Genomic DNA, 23,343 nt, shown 5'->3' with positions numbered 1-23,343 from the left:
CCTCCCACCACCAAACCAGCCCCACCACCACACAAAATACAATTTAAACTTATCTTTCTTCCTTCCAATACTTCAAATTTTCCTCAGGCAAATTGTCTCCTTAAATGGAAAATATATTTCTACATTGTGAGAAGTATGGTTTGGGGGGCTTTTTTTTTTTTGGCCTAAGATGCATTCTTTTCATTAATACAACCACATACTTTGTTTCAGTTTCAATGATAAAGAGAATCACCAAATTATCTCTCTGCTCACATTCCTCTTCCTCCAAAGTCACCAACTACTTCATTACCCTGGAGACTTGCTTCAAGAAAGAAGGAGTGTGATAAGATGAAATGTTTTTTTTTCTAAACTCTTTTGTAACTTGAAAGGAAATAAATTGTACTAAGAAATCCTTTCACTTTTGGCAGTTTTTGCAATAGAACTAAACTTTCCATGATGAGAAGCCAAGCATAAAGCAGTATTAAATCAGGGTCAAATGTCAATAAGGCTTAGCAAGTGCAAATGCTCAGGGCAACCCCTGAGTACAGCTCTTCTCAATCTGAAGACCTGTGAACTAAAGACACAAATGATCTGCCCCACACGCTCAACATACAATAATAATACCAGAGTATTATAACTGTGATAGACACTGTCATTCAAAAGTGGGGGTCAGAGGGGCAGGGTGGGGGACATAAGGGAAAAAGAGTCACATAGCAGTCACTGGTCCAAAGCAATTCTGAAATTCATTTGGGCATATATTGCCAGTTCCTTGATTAGGGCTCAGTTCTGGGAGTGGTTTTCTAAGGCTCTTGGTTCTACCCTCTGGAATTTTGTCTCCTCTCTCTTGGTTATTATTGCAAGCTTTCTTTTGCACAAGAAATGATCCATGTTTGCAAGTAAGCAGCAGTCTCAGCATGCTTCCCACCTACAAAAGATTAGGGACCCAGAGCCTTTCTTCGTTTTGAACTACATCCATCCATTATACTCCAAGCTTATGATGCTTCTGTCAATACAATTCTCTTAAAGATCTTTGAGCTTCCTATGAACAGTAGTGGGATTCACTCCACTAGACAAAACTCCACTCAGAAATCTTTTTGATGTAGGCCCCAGTCTGTCTTGTGCTGAAAGTCAGGAAGCTGAGAAATAACACCCTTAAGATTCTAAGAAAATTTTTGTCTAATGCTAATGGTCTATAAAGTGCACCCTTAAATCTTTCTGAGGGGCTTCTCTGGTGGCGCAGTGGTTGAGAGTCCGCCTGCCGATGCAGGGGACATGGGTTCGTGCCCCGGTCTGGGAAGATCCCACATGCCGCGGAGCGGCTGGGCCCGTGACCCATGGCCGCTGAGCCTGCGCGTCCGGAGCCTGTGCTCCGCAATGGGAGAAGCCACAACAGTGAGAGGCCCGCGTACGGCAAAAAAAAAAAAAAAAAAAAAGAAAAAAAAATCTTTCTGAAATCTTAACAATGTGCCCTATAGCTGTGCCCTTAAGATAATCTTTATCCTGAGATCAGGTCTGATAGATATTGAGAGCTTTGCATTATGGAGAGGCTGAAAATAAGATACAGTTTTATTTTTACCCTTAGTAAGCTCTGGATCCTTTATATTTTCTCTGATTTCTGCTTGAAACTGAAAAAGTTCCTTCTTAGTATCTTTCTCTTTCTCACTCTTGTATAATATTTTATCATAACTGGCTAAAAATAACCAATTAGCACTTTTGACATTCTTTCTGAAAATCTCCTTATGCAGGTTCGCTATTTAATTAGGTACATTTCTTATTGTCCATGTTACACCAGGCAACACTTACCCTACATTTTCTGCCACTATGTAACACGGGTTGCCTTTCCTCCAGGCTCTAGTAATAGCCCCTTCCCTGTCCTTCCAGTTGCATCAACAATTCCTTTGAGGATCTTCCAGGCTCCTCCTACCTTTGAGTCGCAAAGCTGATGCCACGTGTTTTAAGGTTTTGTTTCAATCATATCCTACTTCTAGGTATTATTTTCTGTTCCATTTGTCTATTACTGTATAACTGACCAGCCCATAACTTAATGTCTTAAAGTAATTTATTCCTAGATCTCACAGCTCTGCAGATTGACCAACTTCAGCTACACAGTTCTTGCTTGGGGTCTCTTGCACAGTAGCAGTTAAACAGTGGCAGGGCTGAAGCCATTTGAAAGCTTGGCTGGGCAAGATCTCCTAATGACCCATTCACTCTTACATCAGGCATCTCAGATTCTCTTTCTTTCTCTCCCTCTCCCTCTGTATCTCCCCCACCCCTTGTCTCTCTCCTAGAATATATCTTCCAATGCCTCCGCATGTGGCATGATTCTCTTATAGCATGGTGGTCTCAGAGTAATTTCACATCTTAACAGTGAGGTTCTCAAAGGGCACATCCCAAGCGTGAGTGTTCCAAGAGGCCAGGTAAGCAGCAAGACTTACGCCCGAGCCTCAGAAATCACACAGTGTCAAAGCAGATGTGCCCTATTGGTCAAAAGTTAGTCACAGGGCTCACTTTTTTTTTCAAAGGCGCAGGACAAAAATACTAGGGGGCACGATTCATTAAAGGCACACCTTTGGAGACTAATATGGTAAAACCATTGAAAAACAAAGAGAAAACTCTAAAAAACAGTCAAATAAAATATGACATATTACCTTCAAAGGACCAACAAGAGGACTAATGCTGGCTTTTCAAAACTAAAATGATAGCATCCAGAAGATAATGGAATAACATTTTTAATTTTTTAAATTTATTTTCCTTTTTTTGTGGCTGTGTCAGATCTTAGTTGTGGAAGACGGGATCTTCGTTGTGGCATGCGGGGTCTTTCATTATGGGGGTCTTTCATTACGGCGCGTGGTCTCTTCGTTGTGGTGCTCAGGCTTCTCTCTAGTTGTGGCATGCATGTTTTTTCTTTCTAGTTGTGGCACTCGGGCTCCAGAGTGTGCGAGCTCTGTAGTTTGTGGCACGCAGGCTCTCTGGTTGAGGCGCGTGAGCTCAATAGTTGTGGCGTGCGGGCTTAGTTGCCCCACGGCATGTGGGATCTTAGTTCCCTGACCAGGGATCGAACCCCCATCCCCTGCATTGGAAGACAGACTCTTTACAACTGGACCACCAGGGAAGTCCCAACATTTTAAATTTAAATTCAGTTATTTGCTGATAGAAAATAACTGCCAACTTGGAATTATATATCTAACAGAAATAAGCTACAAAAATGAAAAAAGTAAAAAGATATAATTTACAATAGTATCAAAGGACATCAAATTCCTAGAACTAAATCTAAACTATGTGCAAGACTTTGACACTGAATAAGAGATATTTTTTAAAGACTTACAGATTTAGTACAATCAAAATTAAAATTCAAGCCACTGCTTTTACATAATTCACTGGTTCTTCTCATGGAAATGAAAAGAGTTAAAAATAAATGAAGTAATCTAAAAGAACAAAGCTGGGATCTTATTCTACTATATATCAACACCTATTATAGAGTCAGGGTGGTAATGATGCAGGAATAGACAGACTGACCTATGGAACATAATAGAGATGTCAGAAACAGACCCACACATACATGGTCCCCTGATTAATAACAATAGCAAAGAGGCAATTCAGTACAAAAAGATTTATCTTTTCAATAAACAGTCCTGGGCCACTGGATATCCATGTTAGGGGAAAAAATACATGACCTGGTTTCTCCTTACTGCTTATAGTGAAATGTGAGAGAAGAGAGATAAATTACAGGAATTGTCAGGCAAAACGGAACCAGAAACTAAAGATGTGGAAAATCCTCAGTCTATTCATATTGCCAAAAATGAGAAAGCATGCTCTGAATAGATCACCACAGGTGTGGCTGGACAATCACTCCATAAAGAGATTGTCCAGCAGCCAGCTCAGTAGAAGCCAGGAATAGAGATGGGATTATACCAGGAGAAACACTGCCAGCATGGGCTAAAGGAAACAGATAATGGACAAAAGGAAGGAAGGAAGGCTTTTGAACTTCTGGGATTCCACAGGATGGAACAATAGAGCTATTTAGCTGTGAACATGCCTTATCCCTCAAGAAAAGGGATGAAGGATCCGGAAGGTGATTCAGAGATGGGCAGGACTGCCACTGCCACTGAAGGTCCAGAGAGCACAGGCCCAGGGTACAGGGCTGTCTTCTCCTTGGCTTCAGAGGGCCATGCTGTTGCCACTGGTGCCTCAGAGACAGGCTGCCACCCAGAACCTTGGAGGTGGGGTCACCAGCCAGAGCTTCAGGGGCAGAGCTGCTACCTAGGACTGTGGAAGGGACAATGCTGCCCCAGTGGGCTCAGAGGGAGGAGAATCAAACCCAAAAAGATTATTCTTTTTCTTTTTCTTTTTTTTTTAATTTTCATTATTCTTTTGTTTTCTTTTTTTAACATTTTTATTGGAATATAATTACTTTACAATGATGTGTTAGTTTCTGCTTTATAACAAAGTGAATCAGTTATACATACACATGTATCCCCATATCTCTTCCCTCTTGCATCTCCCTCCCTCCCACTCTCCCTATCCCACCCTTCTAGCTGGTCACAAAGCACTGACCTGATCTCCCTGTGCTATGCGACTGCTTCCCACTAGCTATCTATTATACATTAGGTAGTGTAGATATGTCCATATATACACTACCACTCTCTCACTTTGTCCCAGCTTACCTTTCCCCCTCCCCGTGTCCTCAAGTCCATTCTCCAGTAGGTCTGCTTCTTTACTCCCAGCTTGCCCCTAGGTTCTTCATGACAATTTTTTTTTTTTAGATTCCATATATATGTGTTAGCATGCAGTATTTGTTTTTCCCTTTCTGACTTACTTCACTCTGTGTGACAGACTCTAGGTCCATCCACCTCACTACAAATAACTCAATTTCATTTCTTTTTATGGCTGAGTAATATTCCATTGTATATATGTGCCACATCTTCTTTATCCATCCATCTGTCGATGGACACTTAGGTTGCTTCCATGTCCTGGCCATTGTAAATAGAGCTGCAATGAACATTGTGGTACATGACTCTTTTTGAATTATGGTTTTCTCAGGGTATATACCCAGTAGTGGGATTGCTGGGTTGTATGAGGCAAGAATATACAATGGAGAAAAGACAGCCTCTTCAACAAGTGGTGCTGGGAAAACTGGACAGCTACATGTAAAAGAATGAAATTAGAACAATCCCTAACACCATACACAAAAATAAACTCAAAATGGATTAAAGACCTAAATGTAAGGCCAAACACTATCAAACTCTTAGAGAAAAACATAGGCAGAACACTCTATGACATAAATCACAGCAAGATCCTTTTTGACCCATTCCTAGAGAAATGGAAATAAAAACAGAAATAAACAAATGGGACCTAATGAAACTTAAAAGCTTTTGCACAGCAAAGGAACCCATGATCAAGATGAAAAGACAACCCTCAGAAAGGGAGAAAATATTTGCAAATGAAGCAACTGACAAAGGATTAATCTCCAAAATTTACAAGCAGCACGTGCATCTCAATATCAAAAAAACAAACAACTCAATCCAGAAATGGGCAGAAGACCTAAATAGACATTTCTCCAAAGAAGATATACAGATTGCCAACTAACACATGAAAGAATGCTCAACATCATTAATCATTAGAGAAATGCAAATCAAAACTACAATGCTATATCATCTCACATCGGTCAGAATAGCCATCATCAAAAATTCTACAAACAATAAATGCTGGAGAGTGTGTGGAGAAAAAGGAACACTCATACACTGTTGGTGGGAATGTAAATTGATACAGCCACTATGGAGAACAGTATGGAGGTTCCTTAAAAAACTAAAAAAGGATTATTCTTTAGTCTTAAGATCTAATGGAATTTTGCCTTGCTAGGTTTCAGACTTGCTTGGGATCCATCATCTCTTTCTTCTTTCCAATTTCTCCCTTTTGGAATCTCAAGCCTCACTCATATCTGACTTAGATGCTAAATCTAAAGAGACTTTGGACTTGGAGTTGATGCTGGAATTGGTCAAGACTTCTGGAACTGCTGGGATAGAGTGAATGTATTTTGCATGTGAGAAGGACATGAATTTTGTGCTAAAATATTCATTCATAGCTGCACTCTATGTAATCAACCAAAATTGGCAACTACCCAAAGGCCTATAAATAGTAAAATGGAGGGACTTCCCTGGTGGTGCAGTGGTTAAGAATCCGCCTGCCTATGCAGGGGACACAGGATTGAGCCCTGGTCCAGGAAGATCCCACATGCCACGGAGCAACTAAGACCGTGCACCACAACTACTGAGCTTGCACTCTAGAGTCCGTGAGCCACAACTACTGAGCCCACATGCCACAACTACTGAAGCCCATGTGCCTAGAGTCCGTGCTAGGCAACAAGAGAAGCCACAGCAATGAGAAGCCCGCACATTGCAACGAAGAGTAACCCCTGTTCGGTTCAACTAGAGAAAGCCCACGTGCAGCAATAAAGACCCAATGCAGCAAAAAAAAAAATTTTTTAATAAATAAATAATATTTTTGTTAAAAGAAATATATAAAAAATAGTAAAATGGATAAATGAATATTGGTAGATCCACACAACAGAATGCTATAAAGGTTATCATCCACTCTTTATAACTGAATGCAACAATGTAAGTGAATCTCACAAATATAAATGAGTAAAGGAAGTCATCACAAAAGAGCATCTAACATATGATTCCATATACACAAAATGCAAAAACAGTCCAATGTAATCTATGATGTTAGAGTCAGGAGAGTGGGCATGCTTTGATGGGAATAGACTGGAGAGGAGCATGAGGGCTCCCGGAATGCTGCTCACAGTCACGTTCAGTTTCTTGATCTGAGTGCTGGTTACACAGGTGTAATCAGGTTGTAAAAATCCATTGAGCTGGATGCTTATTATGTGTGCACTTTTCTGTACGTATATTATACTCTGATAAAGTTTTTCTTTAAGTGAAGAAATAAAAATGCTTTCAGATAAATAAAATTCAGAGAATTCAGAGCCAGCAGGTCCAGAGTAAAATAATTGTGAGTTTTTCAGGAAGAAGAAAATGATTCTAGGTGGAAAAATGGAAATGAAAGAAAGCATGAAGAATAGCAGACTATAAATAGGTATGTAAAACCAAAGAAATATTGACTGTATAAAACAATAAGAATAGTATCTTATGAAGTATAAAGTACATGTAGAATTAAAATACATGATAATAGCACAAAGGATAAGAATGGGATCGATGCAAAGTATTCTACATGCTTACATTTTCCAGGAAATGGCAAAAAAAAAGTACTAATTCATAGTAGATTCTTATTAAGTCTAGTATGTATGTTATAATCCCTAAACACTAAAAGAAAAATAAAACAAATTATAGCCAAAGGCAAGTAAATAAAGGGGGAAAATGGAATAGTAATGTTCAAAATTGTTGATTAGTTAAAAAAAAGGCATGAAAGAAGAAAAACAAAGAAAACAAATAGTAGACTTAAGTACATTAAATAGTATTTATATCAACATAAATGAACTAAATATTTTAAGACTAAAATTTCATTTAGTTTCATTATTTAACAAGCATTTCCTGGAAGTCTACTGAAGTCAAACAAGATGCTCACTGAAGCCCTATACAGAGAGAGAAGGGAAAAGTTGCTCTACTTTCTCTTTAGATGGGTTGCATAAGGACCAGACTTTTGATACTCCCTAACTTTACCCGATCTGAAGTACAAAAAGAAACAGGAGAGGAAGTATGAGTAAAATCAGGTCACAGTGTATATTTTCCATTTCCCAAACCACCCCAGCCCAGGTCCACACAAAACTACACGTGAGAAGTTATCTTACCCATCAGAGTCAACCATCTCTACTCTCCACGACAGTGGGAAATCCATCATCTTCCCAGGCTGCTATGGACTCGGGTATCTGAGAAGGGAACTCACCAAGCAAAGAGTAGATGGCTACAGAAGAGACGGCTCTGACAGACACCTGCCCCCTCAACTGTCCCCAAGCTCAGCTGTCTCTTTCCCCTCAGGGCAGAGCAGATGCTTAGCAAGAAGGAAAGCTCTGGAAAGGGCTTTCCAAGTCCAGTCAAATGTGGACAAGCTTTAGGGCTGAGAGAACATGTATGTCCTGACCTTTTTCTCATAAAGTAATTTTAGTAATGAAAACTATGAAACATTTTTTTTCACTAAATTGTTCTTTGGTTCGCTTTAGAAAGCATGGGTTCCAGCTCAGATAGCTGTTTAAAAAACAGCAGCAACAACAACAAAAACTCATGGCATAAAACTGGATTCTTTCAGTTTTCTGTATATTTATGGTTAAGTGGAGTCTATAAATGTGACTCTTGTAGTCAGTAATCTCGAAGCTTTTTTAAAAACACAAAGTTTAATATCTAGCTCAGTCATTTTCCAAGGTTATCTTAGTCTTTCTGAGGGAATGTGGGCAGTTGATTGCATGGTATTGTAAGTATGACAGTTAGGATCCCAGAAGAAAAAATAGTAGCCTTAAGGGAGCAAATTCATATTAAGAGAAGGAAGACTCATATCTACTCCCTACCCCAGTTTATTCCCCATCTCCAGGAAAAAATAATTAATAGAAGCTGCAGCTCCAAATTTTGTACAGTTGCTTGATTTATTTGACCACTTTTCTTTTTTTTTTTTTGACCACTTTTCTAAAACACTGGTTTGATCAAATCACAAAAGAAGTCATATTTATGTGTTTGACTTTCCCCACTCTCTTATCCTAGTTTCAACACCAGAAAAGTGCTAATAAGTTGGGGAAAAAATGAACACTATTCAAGGGGCAAGAGAGACAGAAAAGATTCAGATAATCCACAAATCTGTAATAAGTCTCAGAATTAATGAATGTAAATTATATATACATTGAGCTAGGTAAAGACTGGGGGGCACCAAGATATATATATATGTGTATATACAAGGGCACACTATCAGTGGAGGTGTTATAAAGCTGCTCAGATATACAATGAGCTATCTTAACTTTTAGTTGTCATGCACTGAGCATTGTCAAAATACATGTTTATAATTTCTTAGCTTACAAAGGTTTTGTTACCTTTAGAGAACATCATAAAAATAAGTCAAATGGCATTACCATAACCAGAAAGAGGAGGGCAAAAGAAAGTTAAATACCTTAGGCCCTTTATACTTGTAAAAGTAATTTTCTTTTACGTTAGAAAGCTAGCATTTTGTGGATTTCAGAAAAGGGGAATGGGTTGCAAAAGGGTTAAAGTCACCTCAAAGAATCACTGAATTACAAGCATAACCCCTGACCAGGCCACTAACTGTTTTCTAGTGTTTTACATAAAACTCAAAATTGAATTTGCCAACAGACATGGAAAATTAAATTCCCTTGAGGAAGTTGCAAAGGCCTACATTTTGCTACAGGAGAAATAGAACATTAATGGAAGTTGCATAATATCTGTCAAAAAATAATCAAAATCTCAACAGGGCCCTGAACAGTAGCATGCCTCAAAGGAAGCAGCACAGAGAGAGGAAGCAAAGCACCCCTTTGTGCAAACCTGCCAAGTCTATTAGGAGCATGCATGATGGATGAGGGATGCGCAGGCAGAGGACAGATAACATCTTTGAGTGGTTGAACATGCATTTAGATTGTTCATCCGCTCCTGGTGATTTGAGCAGAGAAACTACTAAAATGGGTTTTTAAGTACTTTACTTTCTAGACCTATAGACCTATAAAATGAAGAACTAACAAGCTAAAAGAAAGGCAGTAAGGCAAGGGGGAACATGCCCTGAACCCAGAAGACGTGTTCTGGCATTGAAGCTCCGCCACTCACCAGTACTGGGACTTGCCTAAGTAATTTAACCTCGATTTTCTTATGTGTAGAAGACAGTAACACTGCCTGCTTCACAGGATTGAAATATCACTGTACACGTGAAAAGTCTGACAGATATTAGTTACCATACATCATCAGCTGATGCAGACATTTAATTAGGAAATGAATTGGCATGGCCAATGCAGGGCTGGGGGGTGGCATACTGCCTGGGGAATGACCAGCAGGCTGTCCCCTAGGAGACCTCAGGGAATTGCATTCATTATCTTTGTCAATTTATCATAATACAGTGTCCAACCCTCAGAGAGGCAGATTCAAATCCCTGATTTTTCAGCACTATGAAAACAGATCTTTTTCTGAATAGCAAAAATCACTTCAAGCAACCTCATGGTTCTGATGTATAAAACCAAAATTGCAATCTAATTAATGAAAATTCTACTTTGCATAGGAACAGAATACATGCTTCCATAGGTCCAGCCCATTCTCTCCCTGAAAACAAGCTTACATGGAAAACCAAACCATAGGCAGGAGGAAGGTTGCTTGGGGATAAGAACTCAGGTGAGTAGGTAATCAGCACATTTCAGGTGTCCATCTCTTTATAGGCCCTCAGGTGTAATATGTCCTCAGGGCTATCTGAGAGGTGGGTTGGCTCCGGTGATCAGGGCTTGGGGTATTGTATATATGGCTGTCCAATCTCCATTTTAGGGGAGGCAGACCATTGAGGCTGGGGCAGGGCACATAAGCAGGAAGGTGGCAGGAGATAGAAGTGAACACTAAGCATGGACTAGAGCATATGCCATCTATAAAATATGTCTACCAAAATATCTATGAATGTCTGTGACTGCTCTCTGGGCCTTACGTGGGAGAAGTTCTACAGGTTTTCTTGGCTCCAGTTTGGAAAGAAAGTACCTTTCAGTCTGCGTGCTATCTGGAAGACTCTCTCCCATTACTTAGAAATGCCTATCAATCATCTCCCCAGCTACAGTGGCCTGAGCTAGAAGCTGATCATCCACCACTTTATTACTTCCTGCCTCTTGCAGGGTATCATGACAGCATGATGGGCTGACAGGGGTGCACGAGGTGCAGAGCAGGTGGCCTACAGGCTCAATTAAATGGCACATTAACATTCACCTAAGCAGAAAAAAGTGGGCTACCAAGTTTTTGTGAGTTTTCCAAAGGATTCTTGAGCTAAAGAAACAGTGCATTTATTACTGGGCTCTAACCTTTCCATTTAAATGCCCTCATGTGCCTGTCAAGTTCACTGCTGGCTTGAAATATAGCCAGAAGACAAAATGATCGACTGGTCTAACTTTCCAAGAACTACTGTAAAAAATGTTTCTACTAAAGGGTCTTTTTTTTAAATCAGAGGCTCATACCACTGTCAAAAAAATTGTAATCCACAGGGGACTTTATTATTGTTCGCCTACTTGAAAAGTTAGTTTAAAAAAATAATAGCCAACCAAAAGAGATAAAAAAAAAACTAATTGCACCAAACAGAAAGGAAAAAAGAAAAAATAAGGAATATTTGGAATAACAAACTACATCCATTTAAACAAGACAAGAGGGAAGTGAGAAATGTTTCTGATGGTAATAATAAATATTTATTAAGTGATAACTATGGGCAAAGCATTGCTCTAAGCATTTTATATGTACTATCTCATTTAGCTATTACAAAATCCCTATAAAGTAGGTACTGCTATCCCCATTTCAGGTGGGGAAACCAAAACCAAAGAGATTATAGTATTCCTTTTGAGAAAGAAGACGTTATTTTCACTGTTCCTTTAGGTCACTTTTTATATGAATAGTAGCATTTGAGGACAGGGCAAGATTACACATTCTGTATTACGCTAGGTCACAAGGCATCACAACTTGTCAAATCCTATACAAATCCCATCTGACCAAGGCAGCATGGATTGATCTTTAAGAAAACCAGGCACATTGTGGAAACCTGTTCTGTAATATACGGGTCAAGTCATTACCCTAAGACGTAATGCTGCATTGTCAAGAGTTCAAGAAAGCGAAACTGGTGGACTGAGTTCTGAGGAGAGCTGCTGTTTCACTTCCACTCTGAAGGCTAGTAAGATATTCTCTCATGTTGCTGGGCAGCGGCAATGAGGTGCAGCTCCCAGTTAGCCATGTACGTGATCATGAGGGTTTATCAGGATGTAACTCCATTGTAAGTTGAGGAAGGAGACAGATCCAAAAAAAACTATCTCTACAACTTACATCAAAGAGTGTTCTGCCTATGTTTTCCTCAAGGAGTTTTATGGTGTCCAGTCATATATTTAGGACTTCTAAAACTATGTTGAATAAAAAGTGGCAAGAGTGGGCAATCTGGGACTTCCCTGGTGGCGCAGTGGTTAAAAATCCACCTGCCAATGCAGGGGACACGGGTTCGAACCCTAGTCTGGGAAGATCCCACATGCCATGGAGCAACTAAGCCCGTGCGCCACAACTACTGAGCCCATGTGTACCAACTACTGAAGCCCATGCACCTAGAGCCCGTGCTCTGCAGCAAGAGAAGCCACCGCAGTGAAAAGCCCATGCACGGCAACAAAGAGTAGCCCCTGCTCGCTGCAACTAGAGAGAGCCCGTGCACAGCAATGAAGACCCAACACAGCCAAAAATAAATAAGTAAGATAAATAAATTTATTTAACAAACAAAAAAAAGAGTTCAAGAAAGCTTGGGAGAATTCAGTTAGCCTGTTAAGTCAGTCTTGGTCCAAGCTTCTGACACCACATTACAAAAAGGCTCCTCTGTACAACATCCAACAATAGGAACCAATGGACCTTAAATTGAGATGAGTAAGAGTCTGAAAGAGGGTGATAGGACAGGCAGCTGGCTGAAGTTTCTCCTCCCACTACAGCTAAATACTTCATCTGCCTCAAGCAAGTGAAATGACCAGCCCACACCTAATTAAACTGCATAGTGATGGTGCTGTGCCACCTTTACAGCATGACAGACACATAGCCTCACCGGTAGTCAGCTACAGAAATCAATAGCTGGCATTTGCTCAATGAAATACAAATTGAGATTAGCTAGCTTCACTTTTTATTCAGCAAATTTAAGTCTGCAATCAATTCCTGTGCCTGTGTAGACTATGGAAATTGGTTTTAAATGGATTTGTTTCTTCCTTAGCTAATTACAGTACACAAGTAAATTCATAATCAATTGCTACCTCTACTTTTACTGTATACATTTCCATGAGCAAAATAAGCCTGTCAAAGATGGATATTATGATGGTCTTTACAGAGAGAAGCTACTAAGTGCTCCACATACATTGTAATATATCAGCTAGTTAATGTTAATTTAAAAGACTGTCTTATTTGTCGAACAAATGTGAAACCTCCCCTGTGGTTATTAGTTAAGCGTATAAAAAGTTCTCAGTTTTATCAAGAGCCTACTTGGAAAAATAGAGCTTCGCAGAGTGTCTGGCACATTATAGACAGCGCTCAGACAATATTAGCTGTTATTGATGTAGTGGGTGGTGTACAATGGGTAACACTGGAGTCAGGAAACTTGAGGTTCATATACTAGATCCATCACCCTTTTGTTTGGGTTTTCAAAAATTCATTTTTAATTGAAGTATAGTTAATTTACAATGTTGTGTTAGTTTCAAGTGTACAGCTAAGTGATTCAGTTATCATATATATGTGTATATACACATACACATATGTATATATATTCTTTTTCAGATTCCTTTCCATTTTAGGTTATTATAAGATATTGAGGATGGTTCCATGTGCTATCCAGTATAGGTCCTTGTGGTTTATTTATTTTATATATAGTAGTGTGTATATGCTAATCCCAAACTCCTAATTTACCTCCTCCACCCCCACTATCCCCTTTGGTAACCATAAGTTTGTTTTCTATGTCTGTGAGTCTGTTTATGCTTTGTAAATAGGTTCGTTTTTATCTTTTTTAAGATTCTACCTATAAGTGATATCATATGATATTTGCCTTTGTCTGACTTACTTCACTTAGTATGATAATCTCTAGGTCCATCCATGTTGCTGCAAATAGCATTATTTCATTCTTTTTTATGGCTGAGTAATATTGCATTGTATAAATATACCACATCTTCTTTAACCATTCCTCTGTCAATGGACATTTAGGTGGCTACCATGTCTTGGCTATTGTGAATAGTGCTGCTATGAACACTGGGGTGTGGGGTGCATGTATCTTTTCGAATTAGAGTTTTCTCTGAATATATGCCCAGGTGTGGGATTGCAGGATCATATGATAGAGTTACAAAATCATCACTCTTGACTCACCAGTTCTACTCCTGGGTATATGGCCAACAGAAGCAAGCAATCCACCAAAAAATGTGTAAATGAATTCACAAAAACCAAAAACTTGAAATCACCCTAATGACCATCAACTGCAGAGTGGATAAATAAATTGTGGCAAATTCACAAATCAAATACTACACAGCAGTGAGAAAGAATGAAAAGCATGGATGAAGCTCACAGACATAACTGTGAGCCAGGCTGTACTGTTCCGTTTATGTAAAGTTCAAGTACAGGAAAAAGTCAGATGGTGAAAGAGGTTTGAATAGTGGTTTCTCTGGGAAGAGTTATTGCCTGGGAAAGGTGCATGAAAAGGAGCCATCAAGGGAGCTGGAAATGTTCTATTCCTTGATCTGGGTGGTGGTAACATGAGTGTATACATATAAAATTCCATCCAGCTGTAAACCTAAAATTCATGTACTTTAATGTTATATCGTAATTCCTTCACCGACTATATGACCTCAAACAAATCATCCTCTCTAAACCTCCATTTCCTCATCTGTAGAATGGGGATGATAATATAACTACCTCCTCGGATAATTATGAGGTATAAATACAATAATTCATGTAAAGCATTTAGCATGGAGCCTTGTATACAATGAGCATTTGATAAATATTTCCCATTGTGGTCTCTCACTGAGAATGCAGTCGTCCACAGGCAGGATTCAGGAGTTATAAATTGCTTGAGGAATCATACTTAAGGTAGAAGCTAACATCACAAATGCATGTGAACCTGGTTTTAAGAGAAACAAAGACATCTAATCCTATGTTTATAAACTTGAGGGAAAATTTTAGATTCTCAGCTTCTAAATATTGTTTCCCATAGAATTCATTTACATAACAAATTACTCTAATGAAGTTGAAATACTATTCAACGTAAACCAAAAGATGGGTGTACATTTCACTTTGAAGGTATGTCTCATGTAATTTTAGGTACACTCGTTTATATTTGCTCCACTCTCGCTGGGGCCTAGACCACCGATTCTGGAAAGCTGATGCTTGGGGCCACATCCTAACTCTGAAGACACCACAGGACCTGGAAACCGATTTCTACAGCAGTGATTTTCTATGGAAGCCCAGCAGCCAAAGGAGTTCAAAGGACTTTCTAGCGTCTCACCTGAGTGTAGGTAAAGAATGAATTACTGATCATGAAAATGGCTGAATTACTTCTTGGGCAAGTTTAGGAATAACAGCAGGTTGACCTTATCATGACCATTGCTGCAAAATCTCTAAGGTTATAGGACTGAATATGAGGACTACAAATTTAAGGTGCTAGCTAGAATAGCAGAGGAGCCTTTAGAAATTAGAGTTTCTGCCTGCAGAAAACCGTGTAGTATTGGGAATTCTTTTTGTTTGTTTTTTTTAAACATCGCACTGCCACAGCTTGTGGGATCTTAGTTCCCCGACCAGGAATCGAATCTAGCCCCGGCAGGGCTAGAAGCGAGGAGGCCTAATCACAGGACCTCCAGGGAATTCCCGGAATTCTTGTCATTAAACATTTTTCAAATATTTTATAATAAATAATAGAATGTGTCCACCCATTTTTAGATACTTCTGTGAACCAATAAAAGACTGATGTCATGAGCCAGGGAAGCGTGGAGAACAATGAAAACACAGTCACCCTGTAAATGTGCCGAGCAACGATGGTGGGTCAGTGGCTCCCTCAACAGGTCCAGCCCGTGGACGTGGTCCTCCAGCCTGGCCCTCCTTCTAAATCCACTAGAACTGTGATAATGGAAAGGTTGTACAGCTTCTCTGCCCAATACCATAGCCACTAGCCACACATGGCTAATGTGACCAAGGAACTGAATTCTTCATTGTATTGAATTGTATTGAATTTTAATTCATTTAAATTTAAGCAGCCACATGTGGCGAGTGATTATTGAATTGAGTGGACAGTTCTTGTCAGTCAGATCTTGATGAGCCCAGACCCTTCCTGTTGGGGAGATACTAGCGTCCTGCCCTTGCAGACCCAATTCTTCCCACGGTCTGAGCCAATCTTGAAGCCAACAAGACATAATCCAGATCCTTCCATCCCATCACCCAACCTTGCTGCCCCTGGATCTGCTCAGCTGTTCACCTAGCCTGCCAGTCACTGCATTGAGCGTTTGATCTCTCCTTTTGTCCCTGGTCTTCTGCCTCAGTGTCTGCCTAGCTTCTTGTTCACAGCTAGGGGGAAGAGTCCTGTTGGGAGCTCTAACCCAGATGACTGAGGCCTTAAAACTCTCTCTAGGTCCTGCCATTCCTGCTCCCTGCAGTCCTGCCTCAGATGGAGCTGTGGCTGTGAATGGGCTGAGTGCCCAAAAGCACAACATCACCAGTCACCTGTATTTGGTTTTCACCCATTACCAGAATCTGCCACTGCTCTACCCACTAAGCACCAGGCAACCCTCTCAGATGTTAGGCTAGAGAAATGGTTTGGGTTCCCCCAGCCCAGTGGTGCCCATCCACAGCTTCTTCTTTCTCCCCACTGGGCCTATGGTTATAGCTGGGGTCCAGATTCTTCATCCAGCCTAAAGTTATTCAAAGTTAAATCATGTTCCCAGTAAAACTGTAAACACTTAACTGTATATGAACAGCTAGATGAATATTTTATTTACATTCATAAATGATCCTAGAAAATAAAATATATGTTCACTTATTATATTTGTGGCAATAAAAGGCTCTCATCTAGAACTCTGGTAAAATAGCATGGATTATATAAAATCATCATGTACTCTGACATTGACTATTATCGTAATTTAGGGAAACGTCTGTCAAAACCAGGAGGCTCGTGGGTGCAGCTTGGCTTATAAATACTTGACAGGAACATAAATGTGTATATTCCCCAGATGTAACTGTCTATATGAGTTGCAGCATTTCAGAATGAAGGGGTTATTTCTGAGGCATGTGAAGGTGATTCACCCACTGAAGGATGATTTAATTCATCATTCTGTCCAAGAAGGGTGGAAGGTGGCCCTGTTGGCCTGCAGTTTTGAACTCTGTCATATACACTTGGCCACCAGCACTTGGGGAGTCATAGGCTTGAAAATAATGTCCTTTGAGTTCTTAGTGTTCTGGCTGGAAACCCATATTTCTCAGCTGGGAAATGGGAGGGCAACGGGTACTTGAAGAGAGTACAATCCTGTAGCTGTTTTCATGATGTGATGAAATGCCTGGATTAACCTTTCAGGATCCTTAAATGTTTTTTGTTCTGAATGATCTGAAACAACTTGGAAATAAAGTGAAATAGTTTTAAATAACCAGAATGCTACATAGCGATATACTTAAAAATGCAAACAGCATTCAGTTGTCCAGAGACTGGTTTTCTAGCTGTTTATTTTTTCTTCCTCTGGATTTTCTACCAATGACTTGTACCTCCACCTGCTGGTGCACTGAGGAAATGAAATGGGAATAAAATCCAAGCAAGTAAATTAAATGATTTGCGAGAATCTCTGATACAGGTTTGGTGGGAGAAATGGTCAGAATTACGGTCTAAAATGAAGTTTCTGAAGATTATCGGGTTATGGGGGCGGGGGGTGGTGGTGCTGTGATGAATTGGGAGATTGGGATTGACATATGTACCCTAATATGTATAAAAGGGATAACTAATAAGAACCTGCTGTATAAAAAAATAAATAAAATAAAATTCAAAAATTTTTTAAAAAGAGAAAAAAAAAGATTACCGGGTTAATCCACTCATCCTCTGTGTTAACTATTAAAAGTGAGATGCAAAAAACAATTAAAAATACCTGCGATAAACATCTTATCTCCAGCTGTCATCATCTAATTCAAGTATCTTGCCATCACCCACGTGGCATCCTTTCAACACTAAAAGTTTTACAAGAAAATGCAGCAGAGTATTGAAGTATAAACCAAATCATAAATCAGAACAGCTCATGAAGTCAAAGACAGAAACATCCTCAGAAATGTAAATCGGTCCTAAATCTTCAGCAGGCTCATAAAATAAGTGTGTAAAATGCTACTGAAACTACGCTACAGCAGAACATTTTAAAAGCATGGACTCCAAAGCCAGACTTCCAGAGTTGGAAATCCAGCTCTACCCCTTACAGCTGGGTGGCCGTGATCAAATTACTCCAACAAGTCTATGCCTCAGTTTCCCCATGTGCGAAATGGTGTTAAATGACAGTACCTACTTAATAGCATTATCATGAGGATTAAGTGAGTTAATACTTGTAAAGCACCTAGAACAGTTCCTGGCACATGGTAAAACTTGTATAAGTGCTCAATAAATAAATAAAATGTAGCTGTTGCGTACTGGTAGGAGGAAATGTGATTGTTATTACCGAGACACAAGAAATGGTATTTTCTCATGCTGAACACATTGCCTTGATCAAATTATTGTTTGCTAAAACTACACCTTGAGCTCTCATGGATTTAGAGAGCTTGCCTATTATTACAAAGAGGAAACTGAGATAAGGCAAGAATAAGCTGGTAATTCCCTAAATAGTGAATAAACAGTAGGAGTTCCAGGAATTTGATTTTTTGTTTTTTGGTTTTTTTGGAAAAGGCTTATTTACCATTAAATGATCTGGAAAGATACATTTACTGTAAAATCTTCAAGTTTTAAGCTGACACTAAAATTTTCCACAAAACAAAGCAGCACAATGGAACTTGTAAAAACAACATTATTTTACCCTAATATAAAATGTGATATTATCATCTGAAATAGTCATACAGTTGCAATGTATATTCTGGTTAGACCACACCTTCATTCATCCATTCAGTAAAAAAAATGTTAGTACACATTTGATGCCAGTGATCAGCATGGAACAGGGAACAAATAATAAACAAACAAATATATAAAATAATATGAGGCAGTGATAAATGCTATGACGGAAAATAAAGCAGGGTGGAGAGTGGCAGTGACAGTGGGGAGAAGCAATCTGCAGTTAGGAAGACCTCTTTGAGGATGGATATTTGAGCAAAGAACTAAATGAAGGCAGAAAGCAAACAATATGGACATCTTGAGAAAGAGCTTACCAGGCAGAGGGAACAGCAAGACCCTGAGGTCTGAAATAAAGACACGCTTGGTCAATTCAAAAAAAACAAGAAAGCCAATAAAATGACCTAAATTATCAAGGGGAAGAGTGGTAAGAAATCAGATGGGAGAAGCAGCCAGGAGCCAGATAATACAGGACTTTATGGGCCATGCGTGGCTTGTTTACAAACATGGCCTCAAAATTCTTTAATAATTTTCCAATGTAGACATGGGGTCTTTGTCCCCTTCCTTTGAATCTGGTAGACTTAAGATTGCTTGGACCAGTAGAATATGATGGAAATGACTATGTCTTTCTGAGCTTGGGTCATAAAAGAAGATGGGTCTTTGTCTTGTTTGTTGGAGCATTCATGTTTGCAACCGTAAGCTGGCATGTGACTTTCTTGAGGCCGCCATGCTGTGAGAGAATCAAGTCACGTGTACAGGACACATGTGGTCCCCCTTCCCACCCCCAAGTCTGCAATCCTAGAATTTCAGTCATCCTAGATACCATGCCAGACACATGACTGAATAAGCCTTCGGATGATTCCAGCTCCCAGCCATCACATCTTCTCAGCTAAAGCCTCAGAAACTGAAACAGACACAAGCTATGTCCCGTCCAAAATGGCCCAGAGAATCCATGAGCATAATATAATGATTGTTGTAAACCGCTGCATTTGGGGCTAGTTTGTTACCCAGCATTCATAACTGGGACACCATGATAGGGATTTTGGATAAGTGAGAAATCTTTGGAGAGTTGATTAACATAATCTAATTTATGAAGTAAAAGGATCACTCTAGTTCCTGCAGGGAGAACAGACTGCAAGAGGGCAACCATGCAAGCAGAGAGGCCAGTTTGGAGCCTATTGCAGTTGTCCAAGCAAGAGATGATAGTGCCCCGGCTAGGGCAGCAGCAATGAAGATAGTTGCTTGCTCTGTCCAAAATCCTTTGTGTCATTCTTGATTTGTATCTTCCCACACACAACTTCCAATCCATCAGCAAATCCTATTGGAATTACTTTGAAACTATATTGTCAATCAAAGGTCTTCTCACTAAGTGAATAGAGGTGTCATTTCCAGAGCTACAAACGTTAGAGGAAGAGTGGGTTTGGGGAACAGAAATCAAGAGTTCAGTTTTGAACATGTGATATGCTCATTAAACACCCAAATGGAGATGTGGAAGAAGCAAGTAGGTACACAAATTTGGAGGTCAGGAGAGAGGCTGTTTCTGTAGTACTATGTTCAACTCTAAGTGCCTCATTTTAGGAAAGATATATACAAACTAGAGAATATTCAGAAGAAGGGGACCAGGATGCAGATACTTTTAAAAGCCATACCATGTAAAATAAAAAATGTTGAAGGAACTAAACATAGGGTGGGCAAAAGTATCTATGATGGTGAAGAGGCACTTGAATCAGTAGGACACACCATCAGGACTCATCTTTGAGAGACTAAACATCTGATGCCCACTTTTGTGGAGACTAACATAAAACACCTCAAAATTAACTATGCCTTTCCCCACAGGAGCTACCGTTCCAGAACCAGACACCATTACAGAGATTTTGACCTCAACACTACAGGAGATGGACTGAATAGCATAAGGCTGTATTGGTGCAGGATTCACTGAACAGAGCAAAGCCAAACAAAACCACATACCCCTCAAAAATAAATAAATAAAATTTAAAAAGAAATATCAAAAAAAGAAAAAAAAATCTATCCCCATATGTTCCCAGCAAATGACATACTGGCCTATATGAAATTTACCTATTCATATGCTGTTCCCTTCTGGAATACCCACAGGGATGAAGTATCCTTAGTGCTCGTGACACTAAGTTATTTTAGTATTAATAACCACAATATTCTGATTTTTCAGTATTTTCAACTTTTGCATTAATAGAGGCAGTTTAGTAGGGTGAGTAAGAGCAGGAAATCTGGGGCTTCCCTGGTGGCACAGTGGTTGAGAGTCCGCCTGCCGATGCAGGGGACACGGGTTCGTGTCCCGGTCCGGGAAGATCCCACATGCCGTGGAGCGGCTAGGCCCGTAAGCCATGGCCCCTGAGCCTGCGCGTCTGGAGCCTGTGCTCCACAATGGGAGAGGCCACAGCGGTGAGAGGCCCACGTATCGCAAAAAAAAAAAAAAGAGCAGGAAATCTAAAGCCAGAATTCCTGGGCTAAGATCTTAACTCCAACATTTGGGCAAACTACTTAAAGTCTCTGTGCCTCAGTTTCCTACCTCATTAGATTTATCATGGGGAATACATAAGTCAATAAATGTATTTCAAATACATAGAAACAGCTATATAGTCAGTGATCAAAAATATCAGCTCTATTCAGCAGCACTCAGCGTACTCCCATCTATGAATGTACAGTTAAGACCCCTTGTTTAGTTTTTTTAATTATGCATTTGGGCATATAATATTATGGCTTTGAAAGCAAGAACTTCAAAGTCACATGTGTGAACTTACCCTCTTGCTTTGCAATCATTCCAAAAGGTGCTTTCTTGAAATCAGAACTGTCGTCATTCAATTCACTGTCTCCTTTTCCACTATCTCTCACACTAAACTCATCTGGATTTGAATGTGTCCTGGAAGTGAAAAGGAAAGAACTACTCTGTTATCCATAAAAATGTACAAAATTTCAAACCCATGTCTTAGAGATAATGATAAATACTCTGCAATTACCTTAAACTTGCAGCAGATTTATCCTCTCCCCATAGGAATGGGGAATGAAAAGGACCTGAGACGGAACCCTGCTTAAAAAGAGGTGTGAGGGGGGCTTCCCTGGTGGCGCAGTGGTTGGGAATCCGCCTGCCGATGCAGGGGACACGGGTTCGCGCCCCGGTCCGGGAGGATCCCACATGCCGCGGAGTGGCTAGGCCCATGAGCCATGGCCGCTGAGCTTGCACATCCGGAGCTTGTGCTCCGCAACGGGAGAAGCCACAACAGTGAGAGCCCCGCGTACCGCAAAAAAAAAAAAAAAAAAAAAAAAAAAAGAGGTGTGAGAGCAGCAGTTAATAATATTTCACCCTTAGATATCAGAACTGACAGAGCAGGCACAGCATCCCTCATCTGCAGTGCTGCAGGAAGACACCATTTAAACCCTGACGGAAAGGGATCCGAGCTGGACCCATAAGGAAGTTACCAGGGGCCGAAACAGCAGGAATAGACATGGACCTCCAGGAACACATGAGCGTCAGGCCTCCTCCTGCCCTCATCTGTGGAGAATTTTTCCTCTCAAATAAAAAATAAACAAGTCCTGAAAAATTAGCTACTTGAAGTCCCAAACCTGATCAGGCACTGAATTTTCATAAAGCTCCCAGCGTGAAAATTTACTGAATGCTAACGAGGACACTAAGAGAGCTGGGGGTGGGCTACCTGGGCCCAGGGGATCCCGCTTCTCTTCGGAGGCGAGGGGCGTAAGGACACCGCACTGTTCCCGCACTGGGAAGTCTCGGCAGACTCGTTCTCCTGCGCCTCTGAGGAAATGGAAAGCCGCGGTGTCTCCACGAAGAAGCTTGGGTCGAACCTCCCAGGATCAGCCCCTGATGTCCTGCAACATGGGCAAGTCTGGCCACTGCTCTCATGGCACCTGTTGTCTGTGCTCACAAAGCCTCTTCCTCCGCGTCCTAGCCTTGCCTGAGCAGGAACAAGTCACGGTGACGATGGCCACCGGCGGAAGGCCGCAGCCGCTGGTCAAAACCCCTACCACAACCACGGAGAGGTCAGGGTGACGCCCTGCTCCATGAGCTGTGCGCCGTCCCGCGGGTCCCTCCCATTCCTGGTTTGCCGGCGGAGGCGGCCGTGACACCAGCACCACCTCTCCGCCAGGTGGCGCCGAGTGCGCGGGCACGAGGAGCAAGGTGGCCGTGCACTACCGGGCCGGCCGGCCTCCGTCCCTCACCACTACGGCCGCCGTCAGCGGGTCGGCGGGCTGCGGGGACAGGCGGCACTGCAGGGACAGCTCACCCGTGGCCGGGTGTAGCGCTAGCGCCCCGGGGCCGCAGTTGCTGCGGAGCAGGATGTAAGTCAGCTCCGCGTTGAGGTCTTGCTCCGCGTCCCTAGCCTGAAGTCGGGTCAGCAGGTAGCCCAGGGGCGCGTCCCGGGGCAGAGGGGCCTGGGCTGAGTCACTGACGAGTGGCGGGGCGCGTGGTCGTTCTGGTCCTCCTCATGCAGCCGCACCACGGCCCGGCCCCGGAGCGGCGGAGAGCCGCCGTCGAGCGCCTCCAGCCCCAGCCGCAGCTCAGCCAGTTCCTCGCGGTCAAAGCACCGTCGTGCGTGCAGCTCCCCAGTGACGGGGTCCAGTGAGACGTAGGTGGACACGGAGCCT

General features: G+C 41.2%; 1 protein-coding gene across 1 annotated transcript in view; it reads right to left on the bottom strand.

Moving 5' to 3' along the window:
* LOC308605032 (protocadherin-8-like) overlaps positions 1-23,343 on the bottom strand; it is a gene marked incomplete at both ends in the record, with an annotated part of 93,084 nt that overhangs the window by 10,982 nt on the left and 58,759 nt on the right. The window contains 7 exon segments of the mRNA XM_081214699.1: positions 7,659-7,663; positions 21,483-21,601; positions 22,159-22,247; positions 22,392-22,566; positions 22,653-22,718; positions 22,892-23,156; positions 23,159-23,341. Coding sequence (XP_081070825.1) covers positions 7,659-7,663; positions 21,483-21,601; positions 22,159-22,247; positions 22,392-22,566; positions 22,653-22,718; positions 22,892-23,156; positions 23,159-23,341 — 902 coding nt within the window.

Source organism: Mesoplodon bidens (genome assembly GCF_964165515.1).
Source record: "Mesoplodon bidens genome assembly, chromosome: 17".
NCBI classification, from domain to species: Eukaryota; Metazoa; Chordata; class Mammalia; order Artiodactyla; family Ziphiidae; genus Mesoplodon; species Mesoplodon bidens.
The sequence above is the reverse complement of the archived record's forward strand: the minus strand, read 5'-3'. Positions and strand labels throughout refer to the sequence as shown.